This window comes from Chiloscyllium plagiosum, unplaced genomic scaffold (assembly GCF_037043375.1).
Source record: "Chiloscyllium plagiosum isolate Xiang-an unplaced genomic scaffold, Cpla_swu_hap1 HiC_scaffold_17, whole genome shotgun sequence".
In the NCBI taxonomy this organism is placed as follows: domain Eukaryota; kingdom Metazoa; phylum Chordata; class Chondrichthyes; order Orectolobiformes; family Hemiscylliidae; genus Chiloscyllium; species Chiloscyllium plagiosum.
In genome coordinates, this window is record NW_028270155.1 from 80,901,128 (window position 1) to 80,923,219 (window position 22,092).

Consider the following 22,092-nt stretch of genomic DNA (forward strand, 5'->3'; position numbering starts at 1 on the left):
AAGTTCCAGGGTACATTGGATCAGGTCCCGGGGATTTATCCACTTTTATGCATCTTAAGACATCCAGCACCTCCTCTTCTGTAATATTTCATTTTTCAAGATATCACAATTTATTTTCTCAAGATCTCTCGTTTCCATGTTCTTCTCCAGAGTAAATGCTGCCACAAAATACTTGTTTAATACCTCACCTATCCCCTGTGCATAGATGGCTTTGTTGATCATTAAGAGGCCCCACTCTCTCCCTCGTTGCTTTTTTGCTCTTAACGTATTTGTGGAATCTTTTTGGATTCTCCTGACCTCACTTGCCAAAGCTGTCTCATGTCACCTTCTTTCCCTCTTGTTTTCCATCTTAAGTATAATCTCTATCCTATACGTATCAGGTGCAGTGATTGTCGGATTAGTAAATACATTACATAAAGAGGGAATATACTTATTCCTGGGTAATGAGTTTTATGTTTCAGCATTCACTAGAGAGAGGGACTTTGTTCATAGTGAGAACACCATGGACCAGGTGAATAGGCTTGAACAGATTGATATTAAGAAAGCGGATGTTCTGATAATTCTGGGAAGCATCAAGATAGATGAGTGCCCAGGGCTTGACTGGATATATCCAAGGTTACCACGGGAAGTGAGGAATGAGATTGCTATGCCTGTGGTGATGATCTTTGCATCCACACTCTCCACGGGAATAGTACCAGATGATTGGAGGGAGGTGAATGTTGTTCCTCTGTTCAAGAAAGGGAATAGGTAAATCTCTGGGAATTACAGACCTGCCAGTCTAACATCTGTGGTAAGCAAGGCACTGGAAAGGAATCTGAGAGATAGGATTTATGACAATGTTGAAAAACATCGTTTGATTAAAGATTGTCAGCATGGCTTTGTGAGGGGCAGGCCATGCCTCACCAGCCTGATTAAGTTCTTTGAGGATGTGATGAGACAAGTTGAAGGTCCTCAACCCACAAGCACTTCCATCTCGAAGGACAGGGCAGCAGATACATGTGAGCACCACCACCTCAAGTTCCCTTCTGAGCCAGTCACTGGTTATATATCACTTGGAAATATATCACCGTTCTTTCACTGTCGCTGGGTCAAAGTCATGGAATTCTCGCCCTAAGAGCATTGTGGGTCAACTCACAGCATGTGGCAGACAGCTCACCACCACCTTAAGGGCAACTCGGGACAGGCAATAAATGCTGGCCACCCACATTCATGAGTGCCATTGTGGGTCGACTCACAGCAGGTGGACTGCAGTGGTTCAGATTGGGAGCTCATCACCACCTTCTCATGGGCAGCTAGGGTTGGGCCATAAATGCTGACCAGTCAGAGGCACTCACATCCCACAAATGATTAAAAAAAGATGGTTGCGCACTCCCTGCCTTCACTTATTTTGAGCACCTTGAAAATATCTAAAAAAAAATTAGGTTTATGTAGGAACACTGTTAACTTACTTCCCTTATGCTAACTGTGCTTCCTTTACCCTAGTTTGCTTACTTAGTTTCCTTTATAATATTGGCCGTAACTTTGACTGTGTAGCCAAATTCTGAATGAATGCCATCTCCAAGTCTGATGATGATACAACCGTGGTGGGATGGATATCAAACTATGATGAGTCAGGATATAGGAAGGAGCTAAAGGGCTTGGTGATATGGTGCAATGATAACAACCTCTCTCTCTTTCAGTGTCAGCAACCTAAAGAACTGATCATTGATTTCAGAAAGAAAGGAGGAGAACACGCCCTCATTGATATCAATGGAGCGGAGGTTCAGAGGGTGGAGAGCATCAAGTTGACAATAACTGACAAACTCACCCCTTAGATGCAATGGTCAAGATGGCATAACAACGCCTCTTCCTCCTTTGGTGGCTCAGGAATTTGGCATGTCCATAAAGACTCTCACCAACCTTTATAAAAGATACTGTCTGGGTAAGGCAAATGCTCTGACCATTTCTGTAAGAAACTACAGAAGGTTGTGTGCACCGCCCTGACCATCACAGAAGCCAACCTCCCATTTTTGGACTCCATTTACACCTCTCATTGCCATGGAAAGGCTGCCACTCTCAACAAAGACCCATCCCACCCTGATAATGCTCTCCTATGACCTCGTCAGTCAAGCAGAAGATATCGAAGATTGAACATGTGCACCAGCAGATTCAAGGAAAGCTTCTTCCCAGCCATTATTAGACTGATTAATGTCTAAATTTGAATCTCTAAATTCAAATAATGTTGATCTTGCTAAAGTTGATCTTGCCTTGCGTATGTTCTATGTGGTGTAACCTATAAGCCTCACTCTGTCCAAGTTTTTTCACCCCATGATCTGTATGTCCTTACTTACTGTAATCTGCCTGTACTGCTCACAAACAAAGTTTTTCGCTGTACGTAGGTACATGTCACAATAAATCATTTAAAATCAAATTGGAATTCGCATGTTTTAGAGTGATTAATTTGGTGCAAACTCAATGGGCTGAAAGGCCTTTTCTGTGCTATATGAATCTATAAAATATGAGGTGATGAATTTTGTCAAAAACAACAGAGCAAGGCAAATTGGGAAGACTTCAGAGTTACTCAGTAAAAGATAATTGTTTTTGAACAGAATTCAAGTCCACAATTTCATGTAAGAGCTAAATTTGAGTTAGCCACTGTTCATAAAATTCAAACCCACTGATTAGTAACTCCCTACATTTATATAATTCAAATCCATTAACTCCCTACATTTATACAACCAATGCATATCATAGAATCCCTACAGTGTGGAAACAGGCCATTTGGCCCAATGGATCCAAACTGACCATCCCCCTACCCTATCACTGCATTTCCCATGGGTAATACACATAACCTACACATCCTTGAACACTGGCCAATCCACCTAACATGCACATCTTTGGACTATGGGAGGAAACTAGAGCACCTGGCAGAAAACCACAAAGACACAGGGACAATGTGCAAAGTCCACACAGACAGTTGCCTAATGTTGGAATTGAACTTGTGTCCCTGGCACTGTGAGACAGCAGTGCTAACCACTGAGCCACCATGCCACCCTTAATTCACATCCAGTTAACTCTTCATTAATATATCTGTCACCTGTTTCCTTGTCTGTTATGTCCTAGGCATTCCTTCAGACCATGTTAGGTAATAATTGTGGATGTGGTACCAATCCACCGCTTTGTTCTGGATGGTGTCAAGCTTCTTGAGTGTTGTTCGAGCTGCACCCATCCAAGCAGGTCGAGAGTATTTCATTGCATTCCTGACTTGTGTCTTGTCGATGATGGACAAGCTTTGGAGAGTCAGGAGGTAAGTTACTCACCATAGTATTCCTAGCCTCTGAGCTGCTGTTGTAGCAACTGCACTTATGGGGTGAGTTCAGTCGAGTTTCTGATCCATGCTAGCCATAGTGGGGTATTCAGTGATAGTAATAAATACCCAAGGGTGATGGTTAGATTCTGCCTTATTGAAGTTCCTCATTGTCTGGCATTCTGTGGCATTAATGTCACTTTCCACTTGTATATTGTCCAGATCTTGCTACATTTGAACATGGACTGCTTCAGCACCTGAGGAGTTGTGAACAGTGCTGAACACTGCCCAATCATTGGCAAGCATGCTCACTTCTGACCTTATGACAAAGGCAAGGTCATTGATGAAGCATGTGAAGCATTGATGAAGATGGTTGGGCCTAGGATACTATCCGGAGGAACTCCTGTAGAGATATCCTGCAGCTGAGATGACAAACCTCCAACAACAGCAAACACCTTCCTATGTGCCACATATGGCTCCAACCACCAGAGAGTTTGCCCACTGATTCTCATTGATTCGGATTTGCTAGGGGATCCTTGATGCTGCACTCAGTGGAATGCAGCCTTGATGTTAAGGGCAGTCACTCTCACCTCACCTCGCCAATTCAGCCCTTCTATCCATGTCTGAACCAAAGTTATAATGAGGTCAGGAGCTGAGTGGCCCTGGAGGAAGCCAAACTCAGCACATTGCTTGGACGATCCCAGTGTTGTTACTGTACTGAAACAGATTGACCAGAGGCTTGGGTAGTTCTCAAGTATAGGCCTTCAGTAATGTTGGCAGGGTACTATGTAGTTTCCAGTGTCTTCAGACATTTCTTGATATAAGTGGATTGAATTGAATTTAATCTGTGACATTTTTATTCATTTGCAGAACATAGGCATTGTTGGCAGTGCCATCTTTTATTGCCCATCCATGGTTGCCCTGGAGATGGTGGTGATGAGTTGTCTTCTTGAACCTCAGCAGGCTCTGGGATGTGATGCTCCAGCCACTGTCCCGAGGCCACATTATAGAGCTCACTAACTCTCTGAGGGAGAATGGACTCACTGCTCAAAACAAGCTGATTCAACCTCTTGAAGACAGTTTGTGTATATGATCTGCTCAGAACCACAGAGGGAGAGAGAGAGTTGCTGTGATTTTAGAGCTAATGGAAATCTCCCTACATTTATGTTTAATGTCCATCTCACTCACTGAGCTACAAGAACAAACCTCAGGGAAGCAGTCGCACAGAAATACAGCTATGAAGCAGAAAGAGGAAAAGGAATCCAACAGTGGGGAGTCTGACAGTGGGGAGTCCGACAGTGGGGAGTCTGACAGTGGGGAGTCTGACAGTGGGGAGTCCGACAGTGGGGAGTCCGACAGTGGGGAGTCTGACAGTGGGGAGTCCGACAGTGGGGAGTCTGACAGTGGGGAGTCTGACAGTGGGGAGTCTGACAGTGGGGAGTCCGACAGTGGGGAGTCTGACAGTGGGGAATCTGACAGTGGGGAGTCCGACAGTGGGGAGTCTGACAGTGGGGAGTCTGACAGTGGGGAATCTGACAGTGGGGAGTCTGACAGTGGGGAGTCTGACAGTGGGGAGTCTGACAGTGGGGAATCTGACAGTGGGGAGTCTGACAGTGGGGAGTCTGACAGTGGGGAGTCCGACAGTGGGGAATCTGACAGTGGGGAGTCTGACAGTGGGGAGTCTGACAGTGGGGAGTCCGACAGTGGGGAGTCTGACAGTGGGGAATCTGACAGTGGGGAGTCCGACAGTGGGGAGTCTGACAGTGGGGAATCTGACAGTGGGGAGTCCGACAGTGGGGAGTCTGACAGTGGGGAATCTGACAGTGGGGAGTCCGACAGTGGGGAGTCCGACAGTGGGGAATCTGACAGTGGGGAGTCTGACAGTGGGGAGTCTGACAGTGGGGAGTCTGACAGTGGGGAGTTCGACAGTGGGGAGTCCGACAGTGGGGAATCTGACAGTGGGGAATCTGACAGTGGGGAGTCCGACAGTGGGGAGTCTGACAGTGGGGAGTCCGACAGTGGGGAATCTGACAGTGGGGAGTCCGACAGTGGGGAGTCTGACAGTGGGGAGTCTGACAGTGGGGAGTCTGACAGTGGGGAATCTGACAGTGGGGAGTCCGACAGTGGGGAGTCTGACAGTGGGGAGTCCGACAGTGGGGAATCTGACAGTGGGGATTCTGACAGTGGGGAGTCCGACAGTGGGGAGTCTGACAGTGGGGAGTCCGACAGTGGGGAGTCCGACAGTGGGGAATCTGACAGTGGGGAGTCTGACAGTGGGGAGTCCGACAGTGGGGAATCTGACAGTGGGGAGTCTGACAGTGGGGAGTCTGACAGTGGGGAGTCCGACAGTGGGGAGTTCGACAGTGGGGAGTCTGACAGTGGGGAGTCCGACAGTGGGGAGTCCGACAGTGGGGAATCTGACAGTGGGGAGTCTGACAGTGGGGAGTCCGACAGTGGGGAGTCTGACAGTGGGGAGTCTGACAGTGGGGAGTCCGACAGTGGGGAGTCCGACAGTGGGTAGTCTGACAGTGGGGAGTCTGACAGTGGGGAGTCTGACAGTGGGGAGTCCGACAGTGGGGAGTCTGACAGTGGGGAATCTGACAGTGGGGAATCTGACAGTGGGGAGTCCGACAGTGGGGAATCTGACAGTGGGGAGTCTGACAGTGGGGAGTCCGACAGTGGGGAGTCTGACAGTGGGGAGTCTGACAGTGGGGAGTCTGACAGTGGGGAGTCCGACAGTGGGGAGTCTGACAGTGGGGAGTCTGACATTGGGGAGTCTGACAGTGGAGAATCTGACAGTGGGGAGTCCGACAGTGGGGAGTCCGACAGTGGGGAATCTGACAGTGGGGAATCTGACAGTGGGGAGTCCGACAGTGGGGAATCTGACAGTGGGGAGTCTGACAGTGGGGAGTTCGACAGTGGGGAATCTGACAGTGGGGAGTCTGACAGTGGGGAGTCCGACAGTGGGGAATCTGACAGTGGGGAATCTGACAGTGGGGAGTCTGACATTGGGGACCTCGGGGGGAGGTGAAGATGGATATTTTCAGCACTCAGCTGAAAAATGCCACAAATGCTTCTGACTTGGAGCTGCTCTGCTTTTGAACTCTTGGAATTGCTGAAACTCTGACTGCCTCAGGTGGGGAAGTGAAAGCTGCAGCTTGAGATTTTCAGGCACAGTTTGTAGTGATTCCCTTTCCTCTTTAGCTTCATTGCTATATTTCTGTGTGACTGCTTCTCTGAAGGGTTGTTCTTGTAACTCAGTGAGTGAGAGGGACATTAAACATAGATGTAGGGAGATTGCCATTAGCACTGAAATCACAGCAACTCTCTCTCTCTCTCCCTTTGTGGTTCTGAGCAGTTCATATACACAAACTATCTTTAAGAGGTTGAATCAACTGGTTTTGAGCAGTGAGTTTGTTGTCCCTCAGAGAGTTAGTGAGCTCTATAATGTGGTCTCGGGACAGTGGCTGGAGCAGCACAGGACAAATCTCCTGTCCCTATACTCTCCTGACTCTGTAGACATGTTCAGCTGGAGGACATGCCTGCATATTGAGCTCCCACAGTTCAATATCCTGCCAGCTCTTACTGTCTTGGAGCCCAGGTCACCCTGACTAGTGGTCTGGAGGAGAGATAGAACATAGAATATAGAATAGTGCAACACAGGACCAGGCCTTTCAGCCCACCACACCTGGGTCGTCCATGATGCCATTCTAAACCTAATCCTATCTAACTGCATCTGGTTCATATCCCTCTATTCCCTGCTTGTCATGTGCCTTGCTAAATATTGCCTGTTAAATATCTGCTTTTACCCTGGCAGTGCATTCCAGGCACCTATCACCCTCTGTGTGAAAAACGTACTTTGCATATCTGTCTTTAATCTTACCCTCTAACCTTAAATCCTATGCCCCACAGCATTTGACATTTGGAAATTGAAAGTCATAGAGTGTGGACTGTCTCCTTTGGTTCTCGCTGAACTCCCTGAGCCACTCAGCTCTTTAGTCAGGAAGATCAGAAGTGGGGATGTTCGCTGATGATTATACAATGTTCAGCACCATTCACAACTCCTCAGATACTGAAATAGCCCGTGTTCAAATGCAACAAGATTGGGATACTTTCCAGGCTTGGGCTGACATATGGCAATGACATTCATACCACATAAATGCCAGACAATCACCATAAGAGACAATCTAAGTGCTGCCCTTTGACATTCAATGGTGTTACCATCACTGAATCCCCCGCAATTAACATCCTCAGAGTTAATGTTAACCAGAAACTCAACTAGACTAGCCATATAAATACAGCAGTTACAAGACCAGGTACAGAGGCTCAGAATTCTGCAGCAAGTAGCTCACCATCTGACCAGCATTGTCTTCCACTTTCTTTCCAGCTACACATTCCTTTGAGTCCAGTGTGAGGCAGCGACTTCCAGGACTGGCAATCAATGCTGCAATTAGTGTGCCAATCACTGTTCACAGAACCTCAGAGTGGCTGCACATGCAACTTTGAGGGAATGTTCCTCCTGACTCCCTGAAGATTGTTCACCATCTACAGGAGTCTGACTATCTACAAGATGCAGTACAGAAATTCAGCAAAGATCCTTAGATGGCGTCTTCCAAACCAATGGCCTCTTCCATTCAGGAGAACAAGAGCAGATATGTGGGAACACCACCACCTGCACGTTCCCTCCAAGCCACTCGCCATCCTGACTTGGAAATATATTAATGTTCTTTCACTGTCGCTAGGTTAAAATCCTGGAATTTCCTTTCTTAGGCATTGTGGATCAACCTACAGCACACAGACAGCAGAGGTTCAAGAAGGCAGCTCCTCCCCATTTATTAAGGGCATCTAGGGACAGGCAAAAAGTACTGAGACAGAGAAACTCTGTCTATATCTCCCCTGGATGAAAAATAGCCTTTGGGTGGATGATGAAGAAGAGCAAGGCAGCTCTTCCTGATTTCCTGGACAACATTTATCCCTCAATCCACATCATTAAAACTGATTCAGAGTATCCTACTGTACAGGAGAAGCCCTTCAGCCCATCAATCTGTGCTGCCAAAACTATGCTAACTTGGCAAACGTGAGGACTGCAGATTCTGGAGATCAGAGTCTAGATTAGAGTGATTTGGAGATGCTGGTGTTGGACTGGAGTGGTACAAAGTTAAAAATCACACAACACCAGGTTATAGTCCAACAGTTTTAATTGGAAGCACACTAGCTTTCGGAGTGACGCTCTGACTATCACCTGATGAAGGGGCGTCGCTCCGAAAGCTAGTGTGCTTCCAATTAAACCTGTTGGACTACAACATGGTGTTGTGTGATTTTTAGATTAGAATGGTGTTGGAAAAGCACAGCAGGTCAGGCAGCATTCGAGGAGCAGGAAAATCGACATTTCGGACAGGAGCAACTATACTAACATCTATATTAATCCCACTTTCCCCACATTAGGCCCATTGCCTGAATGCTATGAAATGTAAGTGTTCATCCAAGTACTTTTTAAAGATTGTGAGGTTTCCCACTTCCACTATCCTCCCAGGTAGGGCATTGCAGTCCCTTACCTTCCACTCTGTGAAAAATGTTTCCTCATATCCCTTCCATCTTAAAATCATTCCCCCTTATCATTGACCCTTCGATGAAGAGGAACAGTTATAGAGTCATAGACTCATAGAGATGTACAGCATGCAAACAAACCCTTCCATCCAACCCATCCATGCTGACCAGATATCCCAACCCAATCTAGTCCCACCTGCCAGCACCCGGCCCATATCCCTCCAAACCCTTCCTATTCATATACCCATCCAAATGCCTCTTAAATGTCGCAATTGTACCAGCTGCCACCACTTCCGCTGGCAGCTCATTCCGCTGGCACACATACCACCCTCTGTGTGAAAAAGTTACCCCATAGGCCTCTTTTATATCTTTCCCCTCTCACCTTAAACCTATGCCCTCTAGTTCTGGACTCCCTGACCCCAGGGAAAAGACTTTGTCTATTTACCCTATCCATACCCTTCATAATTTTGTCAACCACTATAAGGTCACCCCTCAGCCTCCGACGCTCCAGGGAAAACAGCCCCAGCCTGTTCAGCCTCTCCCTATAGCTCAAATCCTCCAACCCTGGCAACATCCTTGTAAGTCTTTTCTCAATCCTTTCAAGTTTCACAACATCTTTCCGATAGGAAGGAGACCAGAATTGCACGCAATATTCCAACAGTGGCCTAACCAATGTCCTGTACAGCCGCAACATGACCTCCCAACTCCTGTACTCAATACTCTGACCAATAAAAGGAAGCATACCAGACACCACCTTCACTATCCTACCTATCTGCGACTCCACTTTCAAAGGTCTCTTTGTTCAGCAACAATCCCGAGTACCTTACCATTAAGTGTATAAGTCCTGCTAAGATTTGCTTTCCCAAAATGCAGCACCTCGCATTTATCTGAATCAAACTCCATCTGCAACTTCTCAGCCCATTGGCCCATCTGATCAAGATCACAATCTGAGGTAACCCTCTTTGCTGTCCACTACACCTCCAATTTTGGTGTCATCTGCAAACTTACTAACTGTACCTCTTGTGCTCGCATCCAAATTATTTATGTAAATGACAAAAAGTAGAGGGCCCAGCACTGATCCTTGTGGCACTCCACTGGTCACAGGCCTCCAGTCTGAAAAACAACCCTCCACCACCACCCTCTGTCTTCTACCTTTGAGCCAATTCTGTATCCAGATGGCTAGTCCTCCCTGTATTCCACGAGATCTAACCTTGTTAACCAGTCTCCCATGGGGAACATTGTTGAATGCTGTAGTGAAGTCCATATCGATAAAAAGGTAAAAACAATGACTGCAGATGCTGGAAACCAGATTCTGGATCAGTGGTGCTGGAAAAGCACAGCAGTTCAGGCAGCATCCGAGGAGCAGGAAAATCGAATTTTTGGGCAAAAGCCCTTCATCAGGAATACAGGCAGAGAACCTGAAGGGTGGAGAGATAGTGAGAGAAGGATCACATCTACCGCTCTGCCCCCATCAATCCTCTTTGTTCCTTCCTCAAAAACTCAATGAAGTTTGTGAGACATGATTTCCCAATACATATACATCCTGTCCCTCAGGATTCCCTGCAAAAACTTGCCCACCACTGATGACAGACTCACTGGTCTATAGTTCCCTGGCTTGTCCTTACCACCCTTCTTAAACAGTGGAACCACGTTAGCCAACCTCCAGTCGTCCGGCACCTCACCTGTGACTATCGATGATACAAATTGCTTTCTATTTACCCTGTCAATGCCACTCATAATTTTACACACCTCCATCAGATCCACACTCAACTCTCACTCCTCCAAAGAAAGCTTATCCAGCCTGTCTTCATTGCTGAAATACTCCACCCAGGCAACTTCATCGTGAATCTCCTCTGCACTCCCTCCAGTGCAAACCTACAGTTTAGTGACCAGAATTGTACACAATGCTCCAGGTGTAGCCGAACCAAACTCCTATACAGCTCCAACATAACCTCCCTGCTCTTAGAATCCAAGCCTCAACTAATATAGGCACTTGCCAATGATTGAGTGTCAGGTGATGAGTACAAAGGTAAAAACAATGACTGCAGATGCTGGAAACCAGATTCTGGATCAGTGGTGCTGGAAGAGCACAGCAATTCAGGCAGCATCCGAGGACAGGCAAAATCGACGTTTCGGGCAAAAGCCCTTCATCAGGAATAAAGGCAGAGAGCCTGAAGCGTAGAGATCTCTCCACGCTTCAGGCTCTCTGCCTTTATTCCTGATGAAGGGCTTTTGCCCGAAACGTCGATTTTGCCTGTCCTCGGATGCTGCCTGAATTGCTGTGCTCTTCCAGAAGGTGATGAGTACAGTCTAGCTTGTGGGGTATTGCTGTGTACACAGTTCTTGCTGTCTCTCCTACAATATTGTCAATGACTTCTGTTGAAAATGTCCTCATTGCCTGTGAAGGATTTGAGAGGTCCTGAATTGGGAAAGGTGCTATGTAAATGCAGCTGTCTCTTGTCTCTGCCTTTTCCTCCTGCAGTGAGTTATGTTGATGTTAATCTCACTTCCTGCTCTGAGCTGCTTCCCCGAGGGGGATTCAGTCAATCAGGAAGCTCGATTGCTCTCATTGTCTCTCTCACCCGGAGAGGGAAGTTGGGGTTGGGCTGAGGGAATCGAGATGACAGTTTGCTGAGAAACACTGACCTCAGAGGATCCAGCTGCTCGTGCTCCTGTCTCCAAGAATCCCATTCACAGAACAACATGAACTTCCCATTTCAGGGAGAACAGCCATGGAGGACCAATTCCAGGGAGAGCTGTCATTGCTGGGGCACTGGGGAAGTTTCAGGGAGTGTCCATATTGCTGACTGGGTGCAGTTATTCCAGGATATAAAGCAGGAGGTGACAGCTCCCTCATCAGCCACACTCCCTCTTCAACACTGAACACTCCCAAGGTGAGCCGGGCCAGGATGAGGACAGCACTGTGTGTAACTGCCGTTGTGGTAGGAGCACTGGCAATCTGCTTGATCCAGGATGGTGTGGCTGCAGCTCCAGGTAAGAGAGAGGCTTCCTTCTTCCCAATCTTTGCTCAGAACCTGAGAATGAGGTTCCAGAGCCCCTGCTGCTTTCTATGGACTATTTGTGTTACTTATGCAATGCAATGATTCCTTTTCATTCCATTCAATGTGGGCCAATGATTCCAAATGGAAACATAATAAAGAGAGAGAGAGAGAGACCACTCAGCCCATCCAGCTGGTACCAGCTGTTTGCTAGAATGAATCAATGGGTTAATCTCTCCTGCTCTGTCTGTCCAATCCTTGTCAATTTCTACCTCCTTGTGTGGAAATGGTTGGGAGACTTTCCTCAAGTACATGGAAGTCTGATAAGAAACTTGATGGAGGGTTTGCAGGTGTCCAGGGGGTTTGATATGGAGAAGATGTTTCCACTTGTGATAGAGAGCAGAACTCAGAATGATCCAATTAAATGGTCCTGAATTAATCCCATTGGGATTTGAGGAGAACGTCCTTCACCTGACTAGAAAATATGCCATAAGTCCAGAAGGAGTGGTTGATGCGAATAACATTGAGATGTTTTAAAGAGCAGCTGGATAAACACATAACCGAGAGTGGAATAGCAGGATATGTGGATGGGGTGAACAAGGCCTGTGCAAGGGTTTGAAACTGCAGTAGGGAGCAGATGGGCTGAATGGTCTGTTTGCACTCAAAGTGTTTCGAGATGAAGACGTGTAGGATACGGTGACTGTGTGAGAATGTGCTGTGAATGTGCTCAAGGTTTCACTGTCTCCTCCTCCACATTGCAGCTGGCTCTGTGACTGTCGATTGCTGTGAGAACTTTAAGACCACTCGCATTCCTCATAAACGGCTCGTAAACTTCACCAGGACAGTTGGCTGCTCCACCCCCTCCATCATGTGAGTGTTTCAAGGTGTTTTTATCACAGTCGGAGGAAATGAAAGGGTTGGAGCTGGTGCCTGTGATTCTCTGATAATCATAATCTCATCTCACTCTTTCAGCTTCACAAATAGGAGGAAGATGAGAATTTGTACGAGAGCGAGTGAGAAATGGGTTCAAGATGCAGTGGCATTTCTGGAGAAGAAACTGGGGATTGGAAGAGAAGAACCCTCTGAAAGCACAATCTTTCAATCCACTGGAAACACATGGAGTGTTGGACTGACTGGTGTTACACTGGGGGACAGGCAGAATGGAGAAGGTGGATCCACAAACTGATTCCCTGATCACTTGCAATATTCCTGTTGCTGTGCTCATTCACATAAAAGACTGTGAACGGTAACCAATAAATTTTCTTCATGTGTAGTCCAATCGTCACACTGAGTGTGAAGACTCTTAATGGAACAGGGGAAATTTGACTGGACACCAATGGGACAGACTGAGGGAACAGTTAGTCTGACATTGGACAAGATTCCAGCAAATGTCCAGCTGATCCCAGGATCATCCCAGAGGCTGTCGGTCTCTACACTCAGTGGGGTTTGTTCAACCATTCCCTTCCACCTGAGGGCTAGGTGGGCACAACTGCAATCCCCACTCTCACCACAGTTAGGGTTTTTTCAGGGGTGGGGGTTAGGTCAGTCCCTGGAGTTGGGATTTGGATCAGACTCTGGAGGTGGGAATGTGTGTATACAGAGAATGGGGCTAATCTCTGAGGCTGGTGGTAGGTCAGTCTTTGCTGGTTGGGGACTGTCTGTCAGACTCCCTGAGAACTACTCTAATTCCATTAGTAATCACAGAATGATTGTGATTTTTCTCTTTCCTCTCCCTCATTGCCTTACTGAATTCCCACCTCCTGCTCTTTATCCATTGAAACTGTTACAATGAAATAAAGGTTGTTTCTGAAGAAAATTTCTCTCTGGTTTTCCTGTCTCTCAGCAGCTTATTTTTTCACCTTTCAGTTTTCTGCACAGGAGAAACAGCTTTGAATTTCCTGCCATTTTTCACTGTCACCTTCCATTGGTTGTTTTACGTTCAGAGACTAAGACTGCTGAGCTGATTGGCTGAGAATTGGGGGAAGAGTCAGAATAGAGCTTGCTCATTTACATACATTTCAATATATTTCCATCAAATTTAATCCATGAATCAGATCATTTTGCCCACGCTGTGGGTATACCCTGCTTATGCCCCAGTTGAGTATATCTGGGAAACACACCTTAGGAAGAATACAGTGGCCTTGGAGGGACCACAGGTTCGGCTTACAAGAATGATAACTTGACTTCAGCCATTCATTTATGAGGAAAGGTTGTACAAATGTGGCCATTTTCTCCACAATTCAGAAGTCTTTAAGATATTAACAGAAAAAGACAAAGTAGATAACGATAAATTATTGGGGATTCTAGAACTGGGATGCGTAGTCTGAGAATTCAGGCCAGGCCATTTATGACAGCTGTTAAAAGGCACTTCCACAGAACTTTGGAACTCTCTTCCACAAATGGGGGTGGGATTCTGGTTCAGTTGTTAATGTTAAATCTGAGAAGGATACAATTTTTGATCAGCAAAGATATTAAGGTTCAAGCACCAAAGGAAGTTAGGCCACAGATCATCCTTGAGCTTATTGAATGGTGGAACAGGCTTGAAGGGCTGAAGGCATACTCCTGCTCCTATGTTTCCATATACACATTTGAATCCACAACAAACTGGCCTCTTCATCTCAGCCAGACTCCTGTTATCAATAGGATGGTCCTGTCTTCTCCTCCATGTCTTTACAGACCAATTGTGGTAACTACAGAAGGGTCGCCCAACTATCTAACACAGGGAAGGTCATTATAAAAATCGTCATTGTTACACCTCCTGGGATGACTTGCAGCAGTCTGATTCCTAAATGAAATCTGGATTAATAAATCAAATGGGTTTTTAAAAATCTTGTTAATGTGATGGTAAGTTACTGAAACGGTCAGTCAAATTGGAGAATTTCCTCAATTACAGAACAGAAGTTTATGACATAAAGATAAAGAAAAAGAGGGTATCAGGATAGAGAACCACTGTAAAACAAAAACAACTTAAATATCAAATTAAACAAAATTTCTATCTATTCCCCAACACTGTGGACTGGAAAGGCCTGGGTAATTTCACACATTGTCAGGAAGATGTCAGTGTAACTATATTGCCAGGGGAGTGACAAGCTTTGGAACACTTTTGATAACATGCAGAGTGAATCAAACTGGCTGAAAACTGGCACTTGTGATGTTGGAGGCTGCGATCGATCACCCACTCGGCACTTCAGGCTGAAGATTGTTGCAAATGCTTCAGCCTTACCTTTTGCACTGATGTACAGGGCTCTTCATTATTGAGGATCGGGTATTTGTGGAGCTTCCTCCTGCAGTGAGTTGTTTAATCGTTCACCACTATTCATGACTGGACATCATAGGCTCATAGAATCATAGAGTTCTACAGCACAGAGACCCGCCCTTTGGCCCAAACTGGTCCGTGCCGACCAAAATGTTCATCCACGCACTTAGCCCACATCCTTCTAAATCATTCCTATCCATGTATTTGTCCAAATGCATTTTAAATGTTGTTAATGTACCCGCCTCAACCACTTCCACTGGCAGCTCATTCCATATGCGTACACATTCTGTGTAAAAAAGTTGCCCCTCCAGGTTCCCTTTTATTCTTTCCCCTCTCACCTTAAACTGATGCCCTCTAATCCTCGATTCCCCAACCCTGGGGAAAAGACTGAGTGCATTCACCCTATCCATGCCTCTCATGATCTTATTAACTTATGTAAGGACCCCTCTCAGTCTCCAATACTCTAAAGAAAAAAGTCCTAGTTTGTCCAACCTCTCCCTACAACGCAGAAATTTGAGACCTGGCAACATCCTTGTAAATTTCTTCTGCACTCGTTCCAGTTTAACAACATGCTTCCTATAGCAAGGTGATCAAAATTGAACACAATACTCTAAGTGCAGCCTCACCAATGTCCTCTATAACTGCAACATAACTTCTCAGCTTCTATACTCAGTGCCCTGACTGATGAAGGCCAATTTGCCAAAAGCCTCCTTCCCTGCCCTGCCTATCTTTGACTCCACTTTCAAGGAACCCTGAATTCCAAGGGCCCTCTGTTCCACTACACTCCTTAAGGCCCCACCATTCACCATGAAATACCTAAATTGATTTGACTTACCAAAATGAAACACCTCACACTTATCTACATTACACTGCATTTTCCATTTCTTGGCCCACTTCCCCAGCTGATCAATGTCCTGCTGCAATTTCTGATAAGCTGAACCCTTTGTTTATAAAGTTAAAAATCACAAAACACCAGGTTAGAATCCAACATGATTATTTGGAAGCACTAGCTTTCGGAGCACTCCTCCGACATCAGATGGTTGTGAAGAATAAGATTGTAAGACACAGTATTTATAGCAAAAGTTTACAGTTTGCTGTAACTGAAATTATATTTGAAATATTATATATTTCAATACATCATTTCAGTTACATCGCACTGTAAACATTTGCTATAAATTCTGTGTCTCACGACCTTTTACTCTATAACCACCTGATGAAGGAGCAGTGCTCCAAAAGCTAGTGTTTCCAAATAAACCCACTACACCACTATAATCTGGTGTTGTGTGATGTTTAACTTTGTACACTGGCACCTCTAAATCACGTTTTAGATTACTTACAGTGTGGAAACAGGCCCTTCGGCCCATCCCGACCCTCCAAAGAGGAACCCACCCAGACCCATTCCCCTAACACTACGAGCAACATAGCATGGCCAATTCACCTAACCTGCACATTTTTGACTGTGGGAGGAAACACAGGGAGAATGTGCAAACTCCACACAGTCAGTCGCCTGAGGCGGGAATTGAACCCAGGTCTCTGGCACTGTGAGGCAGCAGTGCTAACCACTGTGCCACCGTGCTGCCCATGTCATCTCTGGGCCATTTTCTTTTTCTGACCATACTCCCAGCTCAGTGGCTGCGAACAACATCATTTTGTGATCTTAGGTGACTCCCAAATGACTGTTTCCCTCCCCGGACCCCCTTTTAGAATCTTTTTTGAACATGAACATCTGACCCAACCCTGAACAAATACTCCAATACCTTCTGATGCGGAAAATTATGTTTTATTAACCTCTAGGAAGGGCTTCAGAAGTTTTCCTACAAGATGTGATGTAAAAGCAGGATGTTTTTGGTTTCATTGTAACCAAATGAGACAATGAAATCTATGATTAGGTTAGATATCACTCGTGAGGCTGTGGAATAGACTCATAGACCAAGCCATTTAACAGCCCATCATTTGAACAAATAGTTGACTACACTAATCTCATTTTCCAGCTCTCAGTGCTGGGTCATGAACACTAACCAGTTCATCATGCAGACCAGCTTTCCAACCATTGACTCCATCTGCGCTTCTTGCTGCTTCAGTAAAGAAACCATCAAAGATCTCTCACCTCAGTTACACTCGCTTCCACCCTCTTCCATCAGGTAGAAGATATAAATACTTGTATACACGTCGGAACAAATTCCCCTCTGTTATCAGACTTTTGAACAGATCTCTCAAATGTTAATGTTGATCTCTCTCTCTCTGTGCACCTTCTCTGTGGCTGTAACACTGTATTCTGCACTCTGTTCTATTACCCTGATGCACATTGTATGATACAATCTGCATGGACTGTATTGCATACAAAACAACATGTGACAATAATAAATCAAATCAAATCATATCCATGCAGGCTCAAACAATACAAGTGAATACCTCTCCGATCCTGTTGGATATCTCTCTGTCATAGAATCTTAGAGATGTACAACACAGAAACAGATCCTTCGGTCTAACTCTTTCCCCTCTCACCCTAAACCTGTGCCCTCTAGTTCTGAACTCCCCCAACCCCAGAGAAAATACCTCATCTATTTACCCTATCCATGCCCCTCATAATTTTGTAAACCTCTAAAAGGTCACCCCTCAGCCTCCGACGCTCCAGGGAAAACAACCCCAGCCTGTTCAGCCTCTCCCTATAGCTCAAATCCTCCAACCCTGGCAATATCCTTGTAAATCTTTTCTGAACCCTTTCAAGTTTCCTTCTGATAGGATGGAGACCAGAACTGCACACAATATTCCAAAAGCAGCCTAACCAATGTCCTGTACAGCTGCAACATGACCTCCCAACTCCTGTACTCGGTGTTCTGACCAATAAAGGAAAGCATACCAAATGCTTTCTTCACTATCCTATCCACCTGCAATCCACTTTCAAGGAGCTATGAACTTGCACTCCAAGGTCTCTTTGTTCAGTAACACTCTCTAGGACCTTACCATTAAGTGTATAAGTCCTGCTAAGATTTGCTTTCCCAAAATGCAGCACCTCGTATTTGTTTAAAATAAACTCAATTTGCCACTTCTCAGCCCATTAGCCCATCTGGTCCAGATCCTGTTGTACTCTGAGCTGACCTTCTTCGCTTGACTACACCTTCAATTTTGGTGTCATCTGCAAACTTACTAATTATATCTCCTATGTTCATATCCAAATCATTTATGTAAATGATGAAAAGCAGTGGACCCAGCACTGATCCTTTTGGCTCATTATTGGTCACATGCCTCCAGTCTGAAAAGCAACCCTCCACCACCACCTTTGAGCCAGTTCTGTATCCAAATGGCTAGTTCTCCAAGTATTCCATGTGATCTAATCTTGCTAACCAATCTACTATGAGGAACCTTCTCGAACGTCTTACTGAAGTCCATAAAGATAACATTCACATCACTGCCCCCATCAATCCTCTTCATTACTTCTTCAAAAAACTCAATCAAGGCAGTGAGACGTCAGTCCTTGCCTTTTCAAATACATGTACATCCTGTCCCCCAGGATTCCTACCAACAACCTGCCCGCCACCGATGTCAGACTCCGATCTATAATTCCCCGGCTTGTCCTTACCACCTTCCTTAAACAGTGGCACCACGTTAGCCAACCTCCAGTCTTCCGGCACCTCACCCATGAGTATCGATGATACAAATATCTCAGCAAGGGGCCAACAGTCACTTCCCTAGCTTCCACAGAGTTTTAGGGTACACCTGATCAGATCCTGGAGATTTATCCGCTTTTATGCGTTTCAAGACATCCAGCACTTTCTCCTCCGTAATATGGACATTCCCCATGTTCTATATCTTCCATGTCCTTCTCCACAGTAAACACTGATGCAAAATATTTGTTTCGTATCTCCCCCATCTCCTGTGGTTCCACACAAAGGCTGTCTTGCTGATCCTTGAGGGGCTTATTCTCTCCCTAATTACCCTTTGTCCTTAAAGTATTTATAAAACCTTTGGGATTCTCCTTAACTCTACCTGCCAAAGCTATCTCATGTCCCCTTTTTGCCCTCCTGATTTCCCTCTCAAGTATACTCCTACTGCCATTATACTCTTCTAAGGAATCACTTGATCTATCATGTCTATACCTGACATATGGTTCCTTCTTTTTCTTGACTAAACCCTCAATGTCTTTAGTCATCCAGCATTCCCTACATCAACCAATCTTGTCTTTCACTCAAACTGAGACACACTGCTTCTGAACTCATGTTATCTGAAGGCTTCCATTTTCCAGCTGTCCCTTTACCTGCTGAACATCTGCCCCCTATCAACTTTTGAAAGTTCTTGCCTAATACCATCAAAATTCCTTCAATTTAGAACTTTAACTTTTAGATCTGGTCTATCCTTTTCCATCATTATTTTAAAACTATTTTAAAATTCCCTACCATAGCCACCTTATTATTCTTACAGATAACTGAAATCTCCTTACAAATTTGTTTCTCAATTTCCCGCTGACTATGGGGGATGTATCGTACAGTCCCAATAAGGCAATCATCCCTTTCTTTTTTCTCAGTACCACTCAAATCACTCTCCTGGACATACTCCCAGGTATATCCTCCCTCAGTACTGCTGTAATGTCATCCCTTATCAAAAACGCCACGCCCTCTCCTCTCTTGCGCCCCCACCCCAACTTTCCATCCTTCCTATAGGATTTGTATCCTGGAACATTAAGCTGTCAGTCCTGCCCACCCCTGAGCCATGTTTCTGTAATTACTATGATATCCCAGTCCCATGTTCCTAACCATGCCCTGAGTTCATCTGCCTTCCCTGTTAGGCCCCTTGCATTGAAATAAATGCAGTTTAATTTATCAGTCCTACCTTGTTCTCTGCTTAGTTCCTGCCTACCCTGACTGTTTGACTTGCTCCCATTACCAATGCTATCAGTCTCAGATGGCTCTCTTTCCTCACTATCTTTCTGTGTTCTAATCTCCAACTTTACTAGTTTAAATCCTCCTGAGCAGCTCTAGCAAATCTCCCTGCCAGTATATTAGTCCTCTTCCAATTCAGGTGCAATCCGTCCTTCATATACAGGTGTCTTCGACCCCAGAAGAGATGCTAATGATCCAAAAATGTGAAACCATCTCTCCTGCACCAGCTCCTCAGCCACGTTCACCTGCTCTTTCCTCTTATTCCTGCCCTCACTAGCTTGCACCACCAGGAGTAATCCAGATATTACTACCCTCAAGGACCTCCTCTTTAAATTCCTGCCTAACTCTCTGTGTTCTCTCTTCAGAATCACATCTTTTTCCCTTCCTCTGTTGTTGGTTCCAATGTGTACAATGACCTCCTGCTGGTCCCTCTCCACTTTGAGAATATTCTGCATCTCTCTGAGATATCCTTGATCCTGGCACCAGAGAGGCAATGCACAATTCTGATTTCTCACTGTTGGCCATAGCAATGTCTGTTTGTGTCTCTGACCAGTGAGTTCCCTGTCACAATCGATCGCTTGGAACCTGACGTATACTGTGTTACATTATGTCAGTACCGGAAACCTGGCTATTCATGCTACATTCCCCTGAGAGTTACCACCCCTACAGTCATCCAATGGAAAATTATTTTGTAATCAATTCAGAGACTTATTGTGTACCTGGTCTCTATACATTATCACAATGGGATTGGACTGTCAATGGAACAATGACAGCTCTGGACAGATATGGTTGTTTAATGTCAGTGATGTAGCCCCAGTGGAGATGAGAGAGCCTCCAGGAATTTTGTTTTGCAGAAGAGGTTGGGAAATGAATTACAGAGGGAAGAAAAGAGACTGGCTATTAATTATGTCACAATATTTCCTCGAAGAGAAAACGTCATGAGGTCAGTTTGGATACTAGTGTTAAGAACGCTAACAACAGAGTAATGAGGGAGTGCCACACAGCAGAGGGTTAGAGCTGAGGAAGTGCTGCACTGTCAGTTAGGAAAAGTGAGGACTGCAGATGGAGATCAGAGTCGAGAGTGTATTGCTGGAAAAGCACAACAGGTCAGGCAGCATCCCAGGAGCAGGAGAATCGACTTTTCAGGCATAAAGCCCTTCATCAGGAATGAAGCTTGTGAGCTGAGGGGGTGGAGAGATAAATGGGAGTGGGGATGGCCTCGGGGGAAGGTAGCTGCGAATGCAATAGGTAGATGCAGGTGGGGGTAAAGGTGATAGGTTGGAGAGGAGGGTGGAGCGGATTGGTGGGAAGGAAGATGGACAGGTAGGACAGGTCATGAGGATGGTGCTGGGTTGGAGGGTTGGATTTGGGATAAGGTGGTGGGAGGGGAAACGAGGAAATTGGTGTGATCCCATGTGGTTGAAGATGAGGTTAACTTCCTCCAGGCGTCGGGTAGTTAGGGTTTGGTGATGGAGGAGGCCCAGAACCTGCATGTCCTTAGCGGATTGGGAGGGAGAGTTAAAGTGCTCGGCCACGGGGCGGACGGGTTGCGATGTGCATATGTCCTGGAGTGCCGCATTGTCGGTGAGTCAGTACTGAGGGAGTGCCGCACTGTCGGTGAGTCAGTACTGAGGGAGTGCCGCATTGCCGGTGAGTCAGTACTGAGGGAGTGCCGCATTGGCGGTGAGTCAGTACTGAGGGAGTGCCGCATTGTCGGTGAGTCAGAACTGAGGGAGTGCCGCACTGTCGGTGAGTCAGAACTGAGGGAGTGCCGCACTGTCGGTGAGTCAGTAGTGAGGGAGTGCCGCACTGTCGGTGAGTCAGTACTGAGGGAGTGCGGCACTGTCGGTGAGTCAGTACTGAGGGAGTGCGGCACTGTCGGTGAGTCAGTACTGAGGGAGTGCCGCACTGTCGGTGAGTCAGTACTGAGGGACTGCCGCACTGTCGGTGAGTCAGTACTGAGGGAGTGCCGCACTGTCGGTGAGTCAGTACTGAGGGAGTGCCGCACTGTTGGTGAGTCAGTACTGAGGGAGTGCGGCACTGTCGGTGAGTCAGTAGTGAGGGAGTGGGGCACTGTCGGAGGGTCAGTACTGAGGGAGTGCAGCACTGTCAGAGTGTCAGTACTGA

At 46.0% G+C, this 22,092-nt stretch overlaps 1 protein-coding gene across 1 annotated transcript; it reads left to right on the forward strand.

Moving 5' to 3' along the window:
• The first annotated feature begins 11,439 nt into the window (after positions 1-11,439).
• On the forward strand, positions 11,440-13,635 carry LOC148147436 (C-C motif chemokine 7-like). The gene is made up of 3 exons (XM_087995586.1): positions 11,440-11,827; positions 12,594-12,702; positions 12,805-13,635. The coding sequence occupies exons 1-3, from the start codon at positions 11,743-11,745 to the stop codon at positions 13,016-13,018; spliced, it is 408 nt and encodes a 135-aa protein (XP_087851712.1). The 5' UTR covers positions 11,440-11,742; the 3' UTR covers positions 13,019-13,635.
• Positions 13,636-22,092: the final 8,457 nt, after the last annotated feature.

Coding starts and splice junctions, on each gene's coding strand:
- LOC148147436 (XM_087995586.1), top strand. CDS start 11,743: ATGAGGACAGCACTGTGTGTAACTGCCGTTGTGGTAGGAGCACTGGCA. Junction 11,828..12,593: donor TGGTGTGGCTGCAGCTCCAG/GTAAGAGAGAGG, acceptor TCCACATTGCAG/CTGGCTCTGTGACTGTCGAT. Junction 12,703..12,804: donor TGCTCCACCCCCTCCATCAT/GTGAGTGTTTCA, acceptor TCACTCTTTCAG/CTTCACAAATAGGAGGAAGA.